Below are 20053 nucleotides of genomic sequence, written 5' to 3'. Positions count from 1 at the left end.
AGTGGTGAGACTGAGGAACAGCGCTCCTACACTGAAACAATAGTAGTGAATTTCGCTACTAATTTCTGCCACAATACTAACCAAAGTCTAACTAACTGTGAAATTGACACCCAGCACTTTCATGCGTAATAAGTGCCTCTAAAATAATTATCATGTTGCTGTTGTTAAAGACATCCAGAGCCTTTTAAACAGTTGCAACCATCTGCAAAGGCCAAAATGCAAAATCAGCAATGAGACACTATTAAGAGGTGATTATTTTGCTGCTTCAAAAATGCAGCAGCTAACAAGAGAATCTGGCTCTCTTCAACCACCTACAACTTAGCCTGTTTGTGCCCCTCCCCTTGCCAGCTCCTGGATCCCGCCCCTGCAAAATCCTGTAAACATTTTCCCGAATTGTTTTGTCCTGTCCCTGTTCACAAATTTTTAACTATCTATTACATAGTGATGGCATGGAAGCTATTTTGTCTCTCTTGTAAGGTTTCCCACTGTAATTGTAGGCACTAGCAGTCTTATTATAATTAAGTCACAAAACGTGATGCCAGTCTCTGCACCATCTGACTTTTTGGTGTATTTTGTTGATGGTATGGTGCCCATACACTGTAGACATAGTCCAGTATTCAACATAACTAGGACACAAGTTATGTTGTAGGAAACCTCTTACAGGATTTGCTTTAGCTGTTATCATGTTGACATAATCAGTCCAGGATTAGGCACAGCCTGCTTTTATCTCCTGATCATTTGTATCCCAATATGTAATACTGGTCACTGTGTAGACATGACCATGCCAGCAGTAGCCAAATTCCTGGCTTTGCTTTATATTTAACAGTATTTTATGTTCAGTCTCCTTTATTAAGCTAAGTATATATTTTTAAATGCAGCAACGGTCTGTGCTTCCCACAGCCTGGGTACACGTACAGTAATGACAACTAGTATGATTAGCTATGCATACAATCACAAATTCATCATAGATAAGCTTTAAGTTAAGTAATACTAAAGTTTCTACTTATGTTGTCAAAGTTGTGGGGATTAAAACGTATACTGATCAAAATTGGTTAGAAAATGATTAAACAATTTCAGCTGTCTATTGATGGTGTCCATTGATTGATAATTGGTAGGGCATTCCATAGGAATTCTGTTGAAAGAGGAATGCTTGTGGTATTGTTCAAAGATACACAGTTCATGTGTGCTTCAATTTCTGAAATTTAGTAAGTTGAGAAGTTCCAGAGAAAAGGATGATGTTGTTGAAACTGATAGCTGGATTTTCAAGGATTTGATGAAGAACAGTATGTCAGAGATCTCATATTGATACATAAATGAGAAACGTTTGAGTTGCTGTCAACAGCCACTGGTAAAGTCATTCGGGATATGTGTATTTGGTTGCAGATCGCTGAATTCTCTGAAGACAGTTAAGCCCATCATCTCCATTTGTTTACACAGTAGCTAGCTATTAAAATTATAGCTGGTTAGCTCTGCCAAAATTTAGCTATTTCAAATGCTTTACAGAACTGAGCCACAAATAAATCAAGTTACAAGTATTATTACAGTGCAACTGATGGTTTACCACTGGCAGCCATAAATATTAATTACTAATAAAATTATCTAACTGCAAGTAAAATGGATAGAAAGGATACAAGGTAAGTTGATAGTATGAATCCTGTGGTCACTTAGTAAGAAGATAGAAGTATGATCATACTAAGTGACCACAGAAGTCGTATCATCAATTTACAGTGTATATTGTTACAAATTAAAGAGTACCAGGTATAACTATTTAGATCAACATTTCATCATCTTTACCCTCAAACTCATTTCTGTCATGATAAAATGTGTAAATAATTAGATCATTCACCAAAGTTGTAGTCTATAGCAGCAGATACTGCATGTAATGAGTAATGTTTGTGTACTGTTATTAATTGTGATACTACAAACAATGTTGTAGAAAGTGATACTTATATATCCAGAACAATAGCCATGACATACAAACAACTATTAAGGACAATATAAACTGAAAGTTGTGTACATTTTCAAGATATAGCTAAAAGCTGCTACATGCAAACACTGATTGCTAGGGAACACATACAGTAAGAGTGTTCAAAAAGTTACATATTTATATAAAAGTGCAGTACAAGACTTTAAATTTTAAAACTACATTGTTATTTCTAAATTCACGTTTAATTGCTCTTTAATAATAGCTCATGTTTCCATCAGTAACAAATGTAAAATTACACCAATTTGGCATCAGAATTCTTTCTTGCTTACCCTAAAGCTACACAGTACATTAATGTATTTTTCAGTGTGTGTGTATGTAGAAATCCATGCAGCAGTACTATATTACTGCATGGAGTGCACACCAGCCATAAAATTGTGTTGTCCATGTGCATGGACATGAAAAAATTTCAGAAAGTAGGGGGGCAAAAAAGCTGTAAATTTAAACAAGTAGAATAGGGATCAAAGTTGTGATTCTGAAAAACTGCATAAACAAGAGGTAATAGGGATGATGATTCACAATACTGCTTAATACATCAATACAAGCCAAGCAGCTTGATTTGTGTAAATTGAATTTAAGATTCCTATTTTGGCTTTTTATTTGAACAGTCGAAATAGGAATCTTAAATTCAATGTACACAAATCAAGCTGCTTGGCTTGTATTGATGTATTAAGCAGTGTTGTGAATCACCATCCCTATTACTTCTTGTTTATGCAGTTATTTTCAGAATCACAACTTTGATCCCTATTCTACTTACAATTTTTTGCCCCCTAGTAATAATTATAGTATATCAATTCTGTTCAAGACATGGGTGTAATTTCATTCATACAGCCACAGAATATTCTTCCTTTCTAGATTTACCATAAAATTTGCTGTACTCTTGTGCAAAAAAAATCATGATAAAATTTTCATGTAAAAATTAATAGCCTTGTATGATTTAAATGAATGACTGCTGTATTAGAGTATCTTGACCTTTTGCAAAATTTTTTGCAGGAAATCTTTGTACAATATAATGATTTTTGCATGCTAAAATTATTTCACAATGAAAAAAGCGAACTATGGTAGTAGTTTCTAAGTATCTCATATAGTTACTGATATAAAGAAGGTTATTATTCTGGTAAGAAGCAATGACCATCATCGTGATAATGTTTTTATTAAATCTTTCAGTTAATGGCTAACCACCATGAATTGAAGAATACAGTATGAATATCCTGGTGTCTATAATGTTGACACAGTATGTACGTTAATAGAACTTCAATGTCGCCAATCTCTCTACAGTACACATCTGCTACTATACATTTTAACAGACTCCAGGTATATACCCAGGTGTCAAATTAACTCACAATGTACAGTGTTACATGACTTACGTAAATGTCCATTAGCATACCTGCAGGTATAAGCAAGCTCTCTTGTTTCGCTACAAGAGAGCAAAGCTGCTCAGAAAGCTATTAGTTTGGCACAATGAATATTTTAGTTTTTATCCTTGTTTGTGTTGGTTTTGTATGTCATGTTTTAGAATTTTTTTACTGTCTTTGTGTACTGTGCATTTTGCATGCATTGTTACATGCGTCCAAGGTATTTGTAATTGCGTGCTTTAAACATCCAATGATGGTTTTTCTCTTTTCCTAGTATTGTTTTCCTTATAATATACTTGCACTCTCCAATTGAATATTATATCATGAGGTCACATACATGTAATAGTTATACCACGGGCACAAGTGTTTTGCCTGATATATATGCACAAGCACGAAGGCCGCAGGCCCGAGTGCAAGTGCATATATACAGGCAAAACACGAGTGCCTGTGGTATAACTACTATGTTCTACTTTAGCATGTAGACCCACCTAATTGGCAAAATCTTTAGTTGCTATACTCTTCTCTTATATAGGGAACCAAGTAAGCTGTGATTGTGGGATTGAATTTTAATACGTCAAACAGTAGTTTGATTTTATTTTTGCTAATATAGCAATTTTAAGAGACTAGTGTTAATTGTGTTACTTTAATTGGTACATTTACAAAAGTAAAAAAAAACTACTGTTGATGTATTAAAATTGAATCCCACAATCACAGGTTGTTTGGCAGAATTCAATGCCACAATCACAATTTGCTTGATTCCCTATATATAAGAGAAGAGGATAACAGTATAACATCAAAGAAATCAGATGATTTCTGGATAATATATTGTGCACTCCTATTAGGTGTACAATGTCTCAAGTTAACGAGATATACGCATTGGTGGCAATGCGTATATGTCGTTAAAAATTTTGAGTTAGTGCCATATATATTCACTGGCTTTCCTTTGATCTGAGGTGTGAAAGTGGTACATATATATATGCATAGGATACTTTAATATTTAAGGAAGATCAAGACACAGTCATGCATATGGTGCAGTCCAAGAAAGCCAGCGTGCCACACTATAAAATATCTATAAGAATGCAATGTTCACTCATTTATAGCTTCATGATCATGACTTACCCAAATTTTACAGTGGAGTTGTCTACCTAGTATCACTATGGTAGTCCACATACCAAATTTGAGAAATCACCCCAGTCAATTCTGGGATATGTAAACACACAAACTTGTAATCCAATCAAGCTGAAATTTGACAAACCTGAGGGGGTTCTAAACATGAATATAACTGTACCAGTAGCACTTTTTGTGCAGATCTAATGAATATTCACAGAGTTATGACAAATTGTCACCTTACAAGTTTACCAACAAATTTAATTTTGTTTACATATATACTGCAAGGGTGGTACATTTTTAGCATAACAGAATACGGCATGCATTACTATATAGTTATACCACAGGTATGAGTACTTTGCTATATGCACTTGCCAGGTCCATGGGCAAGTTATAGTTAACCCCACCACAAGTATGATATTGTTGTTATCAACCTGAGGCCGAAGCGAAGCCAAGGTGTTGATAACAGATATCCTATGAGTGCAGGTGTGGTTTAACTGGCTTCTAACCCATGATTAGAAGCACTTAAGCTTGACTTCATAAACAATGTGACAAACTGAGGTGTTGTTGATGACATGTTATGACATGCCTTCAGGCCACACTTTGAAGGATTTTACTTCATAAAGAACTACAATGAGGGTAGTAAAGTTGTATATGGTTTCAATTTTGCTGTGCTTACAGTTATATATTATGATAGGGCTTCATATTTCAACTAGGGGTGTGGTAATTTTGCCGAAAATAATTTTCAGCATAATGCCAGAAATCATTCTAGCAGTATGCTAGCATTTTGAAAGCTCACAGATCTAGTTACTCTAATAGAACATTCACTTATATATACTCTAATAAAGCAATCAATCTTATTTTTGTATATTACTCTATTAGAACAATGAATTATCTTGGTTATGTGCAATAATTAACCATAGAATTCTACATATATTTTTAATTTCAATTTATTGGAATAATTTTAAGAATAATGCAGAAGTTTTGGAGTATAATGCAAGCTTTTTCCAGGAAATTCTGAATAGAATAATGTAAAGAATGATGAGCATAATTACCTCAGCCCTAATTTCAACCAGCTTGTTCTTCATATTTAAGGATTCTAATCTACTAGGGGTACAACTTCCATTCCCTGGGTCACCATATATATCCTCCTACTTTTTACTTTGATGTAGGGCTTCAGTGGGATAGAAGTGCATATATACCAGAGTGCCCATGATATAACTATTATTATGTGGGTTAATTGCAAGTTTAACCATTGTTAATAAACATAGTTAACATTATGACATGCGCTGGACAGAACTGTAAGCTATAACCCAAGTGTATACCCATTCACATGATCGAATACGGCAGAAAATTTAAGGAAGATGAAGTCTCAAAACTGCTGTCATGCTTCATGAGTGTATTTATATTGGGCCATGTTAATTCTGATAGTGCACTGGAAAATAATAACCACGTGTTGCTGAAAAAAGTAACAATAAAAGCATTACTCATAGTTAAAATAGCTACTAATGAAGATGTATATTACATTTCTCTAGCTATGTATCACTCTTACCAAAAGTTCATAACATGAAAAGAGAGGAGAGTGTCCTACTGCAGTATACCCTGTACAAACGCGAATCTCAAAGTTATGATGCAATACCTATAGTCACTTACAATGTGTTAGTTGGTCAGGTGTCTCTACTCAGCATTAAGTTTCAATGACTGCTGTAGGCATTGCTTCAATAAGTGGTTCACTGATGTCATTGTCAACACTCCTTAACACTGTATGTGTTGACATGATATCCTAAAGAAATCAAAGTTTTACTGTATTACTTAGAGATATACCTTTGTACAGGCTATACTGCAGTAGGACTCTTTTTATATTATGAACTCTTGTTCTTACAGAGGTATTAATTGTTACAAAGTATTTTATACCATAAGTCAAGCTTCATTAATGAAATGTTTTTATCAGCAACATCAGCTATTTCATCAATCATTTCCCTGTCACAGTGGGGCCCTCTATTGTATGATGCATCCAGTTCTACTAGTTTTGTTTCTTTAATTAGAGTAGCAATAGCCTTTCCAAATGAATTGTGAGAAACAGATTGTACAGTGGTTTTACAGCGTTTCACCATGTGGATGACCAAATAAACACATTTTGAGGTAAAACTATTATTACTACGATTAATGGAATTGATGTGCACTCCAGTTGCTGTATTCAAGGTTCTATACACTAGTTTACACCCAGTGTTTGCAATTGAACAATTTTTTCATATTCAGTACTTTAAGTTGTTTAGCTGACATAGTCAATGCCTTAGTTAAAAGAGCTATATCCCCAGGAAATCCACTCAAATGATCATAAAGTTGATATTAAAAGCAGCTGCTGTCTAGAATTTTTTACTATGTCCTCCTGAGACTTTGTTAGTAAATTGTGATTATCATGCTGAAAGACTTAAGGTATTATTTACTATATTTGTAATGTTATATAAATGTTGACTGTAAGAAAACTGATCTGTCAGTTTCTTCCAACACAAGTTTATAGTTAAAGCAACTGCAAGTTTATTTAATACCTTGTTTTTAATTTTCACATCTTGCAAAGAAAGTTTCTTTACGTGAATCTTGTCTTTAACTGCTTTAAAACATTTAATAGCAGCTGTTGCATCTATCTTATTATGAGACACATCCAGCTCAACTAATCTTGTGTTGCTGATAAATGATACTACACCATCTTTTAACAAATTTTGAGAAATGTCCAGATTCTTCAAAGTGTAATTTACAGTAAGAACCATCCTGCAAAATCAATATGATCATTGTTACTAATATTCAAACCTTTTATGGATGTGTTAAGCTTAAGTGCCTCTGATAGCTTTTCAAGACCCTTTGAATATAAACTATTGTGTGTTAAATCCAGTTCTGTAAGCAATGTGTTGGTAACCAGCAAGGCAGCGTCCATCCCAAGAGAATTACAAGCAATTTGTAAGATTTTTAATTGATAAATTCCACCTTTCAAGATAATCTATATGGTTACTGGACACATCTAGTTGTTTTAATGTACTTTGCTTGATTAAAATAGCTGCAGTTCCGCTGAAAAGAGTTTTTAGAAACACACAGTTGTATGTGCCACAATTTTTCACTAAACCAACAATCAAGTCAACACAATTTGATGTTTAGTAACAATTTCGGAGGTCAATGACCTGATTAAACATAAAATGAGAACGATTCAGCATATTAAGCATTATTTCACATGCAACATCTTTAATTACACTGCATCCAAGGTCAAGCTTTGCCAGTTGAGCATCAAGCAACATTTTACTTAAAACAGCAATATCTTCTAGTAAAATGTCCTTAAAACTGATACATGTTCCATTTATGGAAAACTTTTCAAGTTTATTTGTTTTAATTTCCAGCACGTTGTCATCCTTTAGGAGATCCTTATCATTATAGTTGAAGTTATTTAACATACCACCAACAGCACTGACCATTGCTGCTATATTACACATTTTCTCTCGATTTACACTACATTCTGATATGTCAACTTCCATCAATGTTGTGTTAGTAGCTAGTAGCATTGCAAGTTCATCTGCAGCTGCACTGCTAATTGCACTTCCCTGTAAAGAAAACCTTAAGACAAGAGTTACTTTTGATCAACCTAAAAGAAGCAAAAGCACATGTTGCTTTTGTGAACCATCCAACTCAGCTATCTTGGTGTTCCTAGTTAATGCTGCTGGTCCATCTAGTAACAAATTGCGTGATATATTGAGCTGTCTCAAACTCACATGAGTAGCAAGTGCATCAGCCAATACAATTGCTCCTCTACTAGGAATAAAATTGTTACTAATATTTAAGTTTTTGATGGTTTTATTTTGTTTTAACACATTAGCAAGCTGACTAATGCCATCTAAACCCAACTTGTTGTTTGACAAATTTATTTCCACAAGAGAAGTGTTGCAAATCAGTAAAGCTGCACCAATTCTAAGAGTGTTATGAGAGACATTTAGAATTTGTAAGTTATGGGTATTCGTTAAATGGTCTGCAAAAGTGCTGCCTAGGTTGTTACATGACAAGTCCATTTCCAAAACTGTAGTGTTATTAATTAAAGCAGCAGCTGCTGCACTCTCAAGGAAATTGCAGCTAATGCAGAGTTTGTGTGCTACAAAGTTTTATTATTCTAATAACTGAGTCAATATAAGATGATGTAAGACATGCAGTTATCAGTTAGATCTATACATTCTACATATGGTTTAACTTCCTCATTAAATGTATTGCAGAGAAGAACACATCCAGCATCTGTTTAAAACATCCACATAATTCAAGTACTGGACATTTTTCAGTAGTGAATTTTTGTGTTAACATTTTACCTAATTCAACAATGTCAGAAGGCAAAAAGAGCTGGTAGTTGAGATAAACTGCCCTGTCTTCCAATAAAGGAGGGTAAAGTATAGAATGATAATCTAATAAATTGCAGGAGTTATACACTAATGTTTTTACTGAAGGATTAAATGCAGATATTATAACTGCAAATCTGCAAGCATCACATTGACGCACTTTGCATCCATTTAGGTCAAGTCTATTTAGAGTCTTAACCTTTGTTAAAGAATCTGCAATTTCACCAAACTCTCCTTCATTAATGAAGCTAATATCTTCTGATAACAAGCTGGTAGTATGCTTAATTGACTTGAACAGATTAACAGCTTTTGTTGAATCCTTGTCATTATTGGATAGATCTAGGCACAACAAACTAGCACTTGCAAATCAGAGCAACTGCACTGTGGTACCTTATTGGCAATGTTTAAGTTCTTAATGTTAGAATAAAGTACTAAAGACTTTACCACACTTTCAGCAGAAATATAGTTATCACTCAAATTTAAGATTTCCAAATGCACATTACCCTGAATAGCTTCTGCTAGCTGAAGGCCTTTATTTCCTAGAAAAGGTTCAGAAACCAGAAGATTTTCCCCTAAATTGTTGTGTGACACATCAAGCTCCTTTAATATGGTTTTTTTTATCAGAGTATCAGCAGCAGCTGCTAGTAAATTATTGGAAAAAAAGAAGTTTGGTAGCATTTAAGTGTTGTACTAAGCTTATCAGTGAGTCAACACATGATGATGTCAAATGATTGTAACTGAGATTAATTGAATCAATATATATCACATGATTACTATCTGCTAACTTTACAGCATTGTACAAACACTGAATCGAAGTTCAGTATCACCAATGCAAGTATGATGTAAACTCAACTGCCTCCAGTGTGTTTTGTTGTACTTAGCTATTACATATCCAAGAATATGCATATTGTTTGGTGTCAAAGCAATGTTGCTAAATTCAATGATATCATTATAAAAAAAAGTTTACTTATCTTACTGCATAATGTTTCATTATTGGGTCATTAGCTTGCAATGCTAAGAAGCACAGAGGGTCAAGGTATACAAAGCCATTGATATGCAACGTTATTATTTCTATTGGATATTGGCTCCATTAGAAGTATTTAGAAACAGTTTATTTTATCACATTTTGAAAGATTTTGTGATTACACCGGTAAATTTGAAATACATTCATGTTAATTAAGCAAAATTAAGATTTGGATGCACTTGTATGGTTTCCTGATCAGCTTGAAGTAGGCCTACAACCTAGTTTAAAAGTTTCCAAATGTATACGCTAAGGCAATGATTTTGATGTGGCACCATATCTCAAATGATTTAGGATACCTTACTCAACCAACTTCCACAGAAAATTTGGTGATTTTATCATGAAGTGAATTTTGCTTCTTACTGTATACTAACCTCAGTGCTGGGTTAAAGTTGAGATCTAACCTGCAGCTGATGAAATAACACTCCTATAGTGTGAACACGTGCACATTATCAACACATTTGATTGGTTAGAATAGCGTCTGTTTCATAGTACCTTAATTGGCACATAACCTGATATCAGCACCACAGTTATCTTAGCATTACTATCACTGGTCATCAACACATTACCACTATGAATATTTCTGTGTACCAGTTACTGCATGAGGATGGATGGTTATCAACTCCTTGAGCCATATCAAGACACAATAGCTACCAGTTGTTGATCAGTAATGATATCCTGCTAATAGTTGGTCATGTACTTACAGTCTTGTCATATATACAACATACAAGCCATTCTTATTAACTCTGTGAACTTCACCATAACTACCACAACTGAGTAGACTTATCTCAGTTATCTGCTTATCTTCTGATGGACAAAAGTTAAAAGTATATAACACTTCTCAACCGTCATATTACACATTACTATCTGACATCGATTTATTGCATTTACTGTATTATGTAGTTGTATAATCTGTAATTGTAAGTAAGTAGTTATAGGCTGTTGGCACTGGATACCAACTGACCTTTGATGTAATAAATAATTTTCTTTACCGCCTGTACTATTATTGCATGTCTGCTCCTGATTACATCATAAAGCCATTATCAACACTTAGAGGATGACCCCTTCATTTCCTGTAAACAGTTTTGTAAAACTCTTCGTTTATCAATCTTGTCCATCTGTGAAGATTGTATCGTCCATATATATCATCCATCTTCATAATTATTAGCTATTGCATGGAAGTTAATAACATATACTTGTATTGCAGACTTTCCAGACATGCCAATTAATACCTCTACCTGCTTAATGATATTCTATGCATATTTGTCAGTATAAATTAATTAATACTTTTGGTGGATTAATGGTAATTACCAATGGGTAAGGCTATTTTCTACAGGTTTTAGAATTACAAATAAAAGCTGGGAGTAACATGGTGCACTGGACTCAAAAACCTTATGGTATCAGTTTGATATTTTTACACAAGTAGCTGCAGCCTATATATGGTCACTAGAAGAATGTCAATGCTTCAATGGACTAGTATGCATATTACACCAAAGCAAGAAAGATTGTACATGAAACTAGCATATTGTGGTAACCTTTTCTGTTCATGGTTGCACTGTGAAGCAGAAAACAAGTGAACAGAATAGCAAAAGTCATGCAAGTGTTCATTAGCCAATAGACATACTGTAAAAATGATAAATTCAGTGCTAAATGTGGCCTAAAATTGTGAAAGATTTACATGTTTCCTTTTTCACAAATCAATTACATTGGTAAGTCCTCCATGATGTAATGTTCACAGTTTTCCAATAGTGTACATTAATAAATATATGTATATACTTTAGTGGAACCTGTATTATAAGAACACTTTGTGACCAACAAATAAATAATTCAATGGCATACACGTTAATTTAAAAAAATGAATTTCCACTACAGTTAAGTGACTATTCTATTAGAGTAGTTAATAATTTCCAGACTGTTTTATTAGAGTATCTCAACTTTTCACTCAAATTCTGGTTCATAGTAAATTGATGTTGCTATCATGGGAGAATCCATTTCTTAAGGGCTTTATAATGTGCCCTATTCCATAGTGGTTTTCTTATTCTGGAAACCTAAAATCTCAATTTCTTAACGCTCTGTAAAAGCCAAGGAGAAACCCCCAAGTACATTCCAGTTGGTCTAACATCTTAATTCAAGTATTCAAGTAAAATGTACTTAATGTTATTGATGAGTACCAAGTGGACTTATTAACAAGTTACACTGCACACAGAAGATTGCTTGGTCCAACATTCTAGACTTATTAATGCTATAATCTAGTGCTGTCACCACTACTGGTACGGCAAAACATAGCAAAATATCTATTTTATATTTTAGATGAAGAAATAATGGCCCAGATGGAGCGGTGTTGCAAAAGCACACCTCTTTACAGGAGTCTTGGGGAATACTTTCCAAAAAGAGAATGAATTTTTTTCTGTTCTGAGATCAATTCTGATGATAATTTTGCATATTTACTGTTCTGTTAGAATAGCAAACTATTCCATTGCAATAACCTTAGCATTAAGACTCCTTACCTGTGTCGCTGCCCCCCTCCTCCTTGTTGCTAGCCTACATATGCAAGGATAAATGGCCACCTCTAGTATTCCACTAGTGGACAAATCAACCAAAGTACTCTTGAGCTAACAGACGGCATACACTTGGAAATAAGCTAGAAAAGAATGGTAGCAACACAGTCAGCTTCAGCCATGTGGTAATCAACCAACATGTTTAGTGATATATACATGTGTACTTTATGGACATACGTACCATATCTTACAAGTATGCTTGGTTATGCAGAAGGAGAACTGATCATCAGACAGTCTCAACTACAGTACATATAAAGTACACATGTATATCAAATAGTTTCATTGTGATATCTACAATCATACACCCTATGAATTCAAGGGTTTTTTGGGAAGTAAATCACACCCTAGTGATAAGTGACCAATATTATTTTGGAAAAATTACACTGTGTTGTGCAGTGATGATGCAAAAATTATAATTTTGGGAATCAAGGAATCAGGCTTCCAGACACATAATAATTTATGTATTATCCTACAGTAATTGTTATCCAGGCACTATACATGCAAGTATTTTTAGTTCAGAGATTATAACACATACTGTATGCATAGTTGCATAGCCATTACAAGTTTAGTCAAATTGAGCAGGGGTTGTTACCTTAGTATGAATGGTTGACTGATGATCATAAGCCTTGACTTGATCTTGACCAACATTTTAATGCTGAATAATACTATTATTTTAGTTGACATAGTATGGTTGCTTTTTTTCCATCAAAGCTTTCCATCAGGTCACCTTTAGTATTTGTTCTGCATCACCAAAATAAGATTAAAAGATGACTTTCTTAAATACCTGATGAGCTAAAACTCAGTGCACTCCATAGTACAACTCAAGAAAAACCTTCAGAATGATATATGATATATACATATTTTTAAAAGGCAAACTACCAGTGCTGTACTTTCCTTTCAGCTCTGTATGAAAACAATAGCACTCTTATTTTAGGCAAGTTATAGCATACTTTGATAAACCTAAGCCTGGTCCTGATTTTGGGCTCAAAGACAGTGACATTATTTTGCCATAGAACTATCAGTTAGTAGTGGTTAGACATTCTAATAAAGCATACACTTAAAAACAAAAATAATAGACTGGATACCAAAGGGAGGGAGGTGGTTAAAGCATTAAATTAAAACAAATGTTTTAGCACCCCAATAAATTGAAACTGATAAAATGAACAATTAATAATCTCTTATGTATTCATACCTTCAGTTTGGGCCATCTCTTTGAATTATGATCTCTGAAGTTTTATTGATAACTGTATATGCATTATTTGCAGCAATGTATAAAATTATTTCTGCAATTTTTACCAGTTTACAGTGTGGACTATACATTTACTAGGCCTGAGCCTATTATGCTATTACAATTGCTTAATATGCTTTTCTATAATTTCCCCTATTTTATGCTCCAATTATGCCCAGTTGTGTCCCATTATGCTCTAAATATCTCATATAAAATCATGTCTTGACTGATCTATTAGAGTATTTGTCTTATTAGGATATTTCAACATGTGGTGACGACTGTTCTACAAGTATATATATTGATCTTCAATGGTGCAAATCATATTCAATACTTTATACTAATCTGACACATGTATATCATGATTACTGCAGCTGCTTAATCTTTTCTTCACAACGTAGCTGTAAATCCGAGTTTGCATGCATACTACTACATTCTGCATCATGCAAAATATGTAGAGTTTACCAATGTGCCTGTTGTGTTGGCATTATGCTCAATGCTTTTGGTTCTTGTTTTGGTTACCTATTAGCTATGCCCCAAATTATGCTGGCATAATTGGCGCAGGCCTAATGCTATTTACAGTATCCATCCAGCATTTGTATGCTGTATGTAGAGAATACACTATGTACTGACAGGTGGCAACATACTGGCATTATAAAGAATAAGAAAAAATACAGCGAAAAGCCACCAAATTTATTTTATTTAATTATCATTCAGACTACAGATCTAGGTTAATCCAGTGTGGCATACTGCCGTTAATGTACTCATATGAAATTGCCGATATCTTATTCTTTATCAAATCCATCAAACATCCATATGATAAATTCGACATACTAAACTATGTTAATTTTACTACTGGTAGCTTCTACAAGATCTGCTGGCACCAAGCTCTATCCCAAGGCAGCCCACACCAACCCCATTATGAATTCACATTTTTATCGCTTACCCAGATTGTGGAATTCTCTACCAATCATTGATTTGTCTCAATCTTTAGAGTAAAGCTGTAGAAATTTCTATGAAATCATTTTCTAGCCAATTTATACTATATGTAGATTTCATTACCTGTGCCCTTGTTCTCGATGCTCCAAGTCTCCTGCACCAAGCAATTATTGTTATTTGTAAATTCATTATAGACAATTGTAATTAGATAATTAGTTAACTACATAGGCTACCAGAGCTGGTGCCTGGTAGACCCTCAAAATTGTATGTCTCTTGCAAGCCAAAGTTTCTCTGTACGTGTAGCTGTACCACAATTCTGTAAAGCAATATATTATTATTATTGATGTCATGGGAAAGTAAATAATAACATTAATTTTTAAGCCTGTTTCATTCTTTCTTCTAAAAGGATTACCAGTAAAAGCATTCAAAGACAATGAATGATGCTTAGTGTCGACAGTTATCTGTTCCAGCACTTCTAGCTTTAAGTCCAAAAGCTTGTTACCACTTTCACTCAAGCTAGCTTGTTGTGGTAGGCTGGTAGCTATGCCATATCACGTTGGTGTTTCTTACACAATGGTATAGACTAATATTGTAGAGGAGTACCAACATCATCACATTGAGTATAAATTGTTCGTCCCACCTATACATGCCGTCTACTGGATACCTACATAGTTATCAATGGTTTGACTTTGGCCTTAGATTGAAAACAATGATGGTTTATTTCAGTACTGTATACAGCATGTATGGTTCTTTTTATTAAAGACATACAGCTTCAAAAACAAATGTATATAAAAATTATGTGTATATGGTTAGCTATGCTGTACTGTATGTTACAGTATGCAAAGTATCAGCAATGACTTAAGCGTCCTTTGTGACTGGCTCTTTGCTTGTAGTTATGTAAGTCCTTTTTCAGGATCATTGGCAACTTTTCTTTCATCTTTTTTAATATACAGTGATTTAATGTAGTCCACAATTGGTTTGAGGAAAAGATATGTCAAAAAAAATATTATCAAAGGAAGTGTTAAATTTTTTAATGGATTAAGGTTGTCAAAACTACCTACTACAAAAAGGTATACAACGATGACGGCTATATATCCAGTTGAAATAACAGTTGTGCAACTTTCAGTGCAATAGATACATTTGATGTAGCAACAAACCTTTGAGTTTCTACATCTGGTCATTATTAAACAAGTTAAAACAATGCCAAACCATACCAAATAGACACAAATGACACCAACCATCACAAGAAGGTAAAGAAAACAGGTCCGTAATGGATCATGGATAAAAGCCAATGCCATGAAAGGAGAAAAATAGCTTCCCAAATAGATAATGTTAAAAGCTACTGACACTGCCACTGTTTTATTGAGCTTGGATGGTGGCGAACATTGTACTTCTGTTTTATTTATCTGTCTATACCCTTTTCTTTGATGATACATTTTATACTCTTTTCTATACGAATAGGCATATCTCACTATTACAAAAAGCAGAGAAATAATCATTGTGAGCAATGAAATAACTGTATGGATTATTGGTATGGCTTGATGACTAATGTTTAAATTACCAACAGGCTGGTCGTGCAAAACTTCATTGCCATATCGGATATATTTTACATTAGATATAACATGGATGATAAACAATGCTATGGTTATCGTCCAATTGGTAAAAAGCAATGATCGCAAATTCAGATGTTTAATCTGCTGGTTTTCTGCATCACTTTCATCAATTGTACCACCATCAGCCATTTCCCTATTACCATCAGTAATTTTTATAGAATTTAGTAGAGAATATGGTGAAGGTAAGGTTCTCGATTTTCCTTGAGTTGCATAACAGACTATAATATGGTATATTATTGGATGGATGTAATGATCTGTCAATGCAATTAACAACATTGCTGATGTTATTGGATAAGGCACTAAGATTAAAAATATGGTCAGAATTATGTTGTAATTCTCATCATCATGACCTTTAACACGGAAGAAATTTGAATTAATGAAATCCACAAATTGTTTATTTCTAACTCCATCTGTTACAGAGTACTCCTTGATCTTAAAGATAAGGCATGTACAGTGTATACATGTAACAACAAATTTTTGCTTACCATATATGTTAGCCGAGACAGCAAACTGTAAGAAGCATCTCTACAGAGACATGGTAATTTAATAGTAACACTGATTTCAGATACGTCTACAGCAAGTAAAGTTAAAAGGAAGAGTTGTTTTGGTCCAAGAAGATAAAGTGGTGCTTTACTCCAAATGTAAACTATTTGATGATCAGTACAGTTATTGCCAGTGCCAATGTCATCTAGATACTCTGAATGATTGTGTTGATCAGAAATTTGTAAGTGGTACATAATTCTTAGAAACTTAGTTATAACTGGTTTATCAGTCCTAAAAAATGCTTCTGAGAGATTACTAAGTATGGTTTTGTTACTTAAAATGTATGCCTCCAGCTCTGTGTAGTGCATGATACACTCCTCCATTTCACTGCATTCATGAGCACCTGCTTCATCAGATTCAGCCAAAACTTGAGCAGTAAAAATATTCTGCAATGCTGATACCAACAAAATCCACTGATACCACTTGTAGACCATCATAATGATTAAGTAGAAAGGAAAACTATGCTGCACACAAATTATATATGCACGTATTATATCTAGATATTAAATGCATACAATGCACATTTGTGGTGTGTCATATGACACGATTGTTGACCAAAAGGATGTTGTGGTATATATTATGGTAGTTATAGTTTCTTTCACCTGCACTATGCTGTTGTTTATTTTTTCTTTTCTTAATGCTATATGTGTACAAATATATTATGAAACATAGTGCATTCAACATTGCAACTGAAACCTTTTGTCTATAGCTTGTAAGTATAGCTGTAGTATATTTCAGGGTCGACCACAACAGATTGTAAGTGGCTATGTATACAGGTTCAGTTTGTAATACTGATTCTAAAGCACATTCTACCTGCAGTTCAGACTGCAGATAGAATGTGCTTTATTTAGAGGGAATTTTTAAGCGATTGATACATACATACGTACTGTACACAAGCTATATTTTGTTGCATTCCTCTGCAATCATGTATGTATTATTGTTGTAGTAGTCATCTAGTTACATGCACTCTAGTGTTGGTTTGATTGTAGTTCATTACATCATTACAAACTTATTGCTTATTTTATATGCATCAGGTACATAAGTAGCTACTGTTGCTATAACAAAATTGGTTTTATGGCTACATGTAGCTATAGCTTAATCATAATTGTTTATAGGATGCACGGCATGCAGTTTCTCGCCATAGCTAACATTTTTAATGTACGTATCACTTGGTATCAGTTTATTTGATTGCTCACTTTTTACATCATTTCAGCTAGGTGATAAATTTCATCTTTCTGTGCTTATAGCTACTATATTGAACCATATAACATCCAGGACACTTGTCTGCAATCTATAAAAGTCACCATATACTGACAGAAAATCATCACTCTGATATGTAGACCCCTTATTAAATAGGACACTTAACAATCCATGGCCACTCTCCCATACAGAATTTAATTAAGGGATTATTAGTGGTCATTCCATTTCTCAGTTCAGTGATACAGACGATGTCATTACAGCTCCACATAATAGTGGCAGAAAAATCATATAAATATATACTATATCTTTCCAAGATGGACCAGAAGAGCTATTGTGTCCCAAAAAGAAATAAGTCACCTCTACTTATTTGATTAACCCTTTCTTGTGAAAAATGCCCCTATGAGACAACACAGAGATTTAATCTTTGATATTATGATAAAGCAGTTGCCACGGAGGATGGCAGACTCCCAAATGGAATGATAAGAGTCTCATAATGGAGGAAGAGGGATTTGGCCAATAATACAATACCAAGGTTTAGGTTTACTTCTGAAACCACAGTGCTAGCAAAGAACATCTAAATTTGGAAATGTATGATTACGTATAGGTTATTTTATTAGGTTTTCCCCCATACGTAATATGGTTAGTTTTAACTTTTAAGCCACCAACGCCTGAACGTTCGACCATGAGATCAACGTGATGTTTCTTTTATTGCAGTGGTTACTGAACCAAAAGTCGGTTTAATAACGCCGGGGCTATTGAACGCCGTCACGTATCGCATTCAGGGGCTTTTACGGGCTATGAAACTCGCTACGAGAAGGCCCAAATAATTTAATTCCAACAGCAAAATCAAACAGTAGAGTGGATGATTATTGAACATATCAAAACTCATGTAAAATTAACCCATACATTACAATTTTCCGTAAAATATTATTATGCGTAAAATCAATGTACAGCAGCCTATGGAGGTAAGTTAGTTTTAAGTTACATTATTCACCATAACTCTGGTTCTGAAGGCGGTATCAAAATTGTTCGGCCGCCATTATACACGCATAACACTCCTCTATCCGATGGTAACAAAATTTATTCGAAGCTAAAGTGTTTACAGCTTGCAAATTTACAACAAACGATGGTAAATAGCAACTTACGCAGTACAAAATCCATTGGAGAGCAAATCACGAATTTCGCGTTCTAATTAATTAGCGGAATCACGCCGTTACCATAGCGATTACGAATTTTGTTCAGCCGGAATCGGATAGAGCAATTCATAAGGAGTTGAATGATATTAAGTTTTATGGTATTTGATCGTGTCTAGTGCTTGCAATTATTGAATATACAAAATGATGTAAAATGTATGGAGTTTGTATTGGAGAAACTGAAAAAGTGATCCATCCATCCTGAAACCTTTGAAAAAAATCAGTGTTTACTCAGTCTATTTCATGATCTAAGGGTAGAAAACAAACAAAGGACACTGGTAATGTACAATATTGCTGATAAAATGATTACTGGCTGTAAATTTGATTTTGCCATTTTTGCCATTCTGACTTTACAAATCCCAATAGCATGTTTTGATATGATCTAGTCTGCTTTAATAATCATAGAGAAAAACGATCTGTACCTGAGATGTTCCGCAAAACACACAATTACAAATACGCGTACCTCGGATCATAGCCGGATTATTAATCTATGCTCGGACACATCAGTGTGACTATGTTCTATACCATATGCGTATTTTGTACCGTACGCGTATGGTATGTACCATACGCGTATGGTACGTACCATACGCGTACGGTACGATTTTCCGTACCATACGCGTACGGTATAGACATACGCGTATGGTACGTACCATATGCGTATTATGCCTTTTCTCTAGCCTTGCCATCACCTAGCTACAATGGGCTGTCTTTACAAGCATTCAGTTCTAGCTGAGCAAACTTAGAACTCAACACAATAATCTGCTTACTACTGAGCTGTAACTATAAATTTATTCATCAGCACATGCACATATGCATTTTATCCTTGCCGTGCCCATGCAATACCCACTATAGTCCTATACTAATGTACCTAAATCTTATGTCACTTTGTCTGCAGAACTTTACATAAATGGTACAGTGCATGTATGCTACTTTATACAGTAGCTATCAGAA

The 20053-nt window shown here is 34.3% G+C and overlaps 1 protein-coding gene and 1 long non-coding RNA gene across 3 annotated transcripts; both read right to left on the bottom strand.

The window, feature by feature from the left end:
* Positions 1-5902: 5902 nt before the first annotated feature.
* On the bottom strand, positions 5903-12769 carry LOC136255844 (uncharacterized). The gene is made up of 4 exons (XR_010701139.1): positions 12339-12769; positions 6996-10999; positions 6100-6229; positions 5903-6048 (listed from the first exon to the last, which is right to left on the bottom strand). It is a non-coding gene; the product is annotated as an uncharacterized lncRNA (long non-coding RNA).
* Positions 12770-15248: 2479 nt separating this feature from the next.
* LOC136255843 (uncharacterized) lies at positions 15249-19660 on the bottom strand. 2 transcript variants are annotated; one of them, XM_066048729.1, is made up of 3 exons: positions 19566-19660; positions 16652-17173; positions 15249-16598 (listed from the first exon to the last, which is right to left on the bottom strand). In XM_066048729.1, exons 2-3 carry the CDS (start codon positions 17144-17146, stop codon positions 15447-15449), a joined length of 1647 nt encoding a protein of 548 aa, XP_065904801.1. In that variant the 5' UTR covers positions 17147-17173; positions 19566-19660; the 3' UTR covers positions 15249-15446. The 2 variants fall into 2 exon arrangements, with proteins under 2 accessions (XP_065904801.1, XP_065904802.1); XM_066048730.1 differs by lacking the exon at positions 19566-19660 and adding an exon at positions 19055-19130 and having other exon boundaries at positions 16652-18999.
* Positions 19661-20053: the final 393 nt, after the last annotated feature.

The sequence above is a fragment of the Dysidea avara genome, chromosome 5, assembly GCF_963678975.1.
Source record: "Dysidea avara chromosome 5, odDysAvar1.4, whole genome shotgun sequence".
Taxonomy (NCBI): Eukaryota; Metazoa; Porifera; class Demospongiae; order Dictyoceratida; family Dysideidae; genus Dysidea; species Dysidea avara.
Note: the sequence above shows the minus strand (reverse complement) of the source record. Positions and strands in the feature narration are given on the sequence as shown.

Coding starts and splice junctions, on each gene's coding strand:
- LOC136255843 (XM_066048729.1), bottom strand. CDS start 17,146: ATGATGGTCTACAAGTGGTATCAGTGGATTTTGTTGGTATCAGCATTG. Junction 16,599..16,651: donor TGTCTCGGCTAACATATATG/GTAAGCAAAAAT, acceptor CTTATCTTTAAG/ATCAAGGAGTACTCTGTAAC.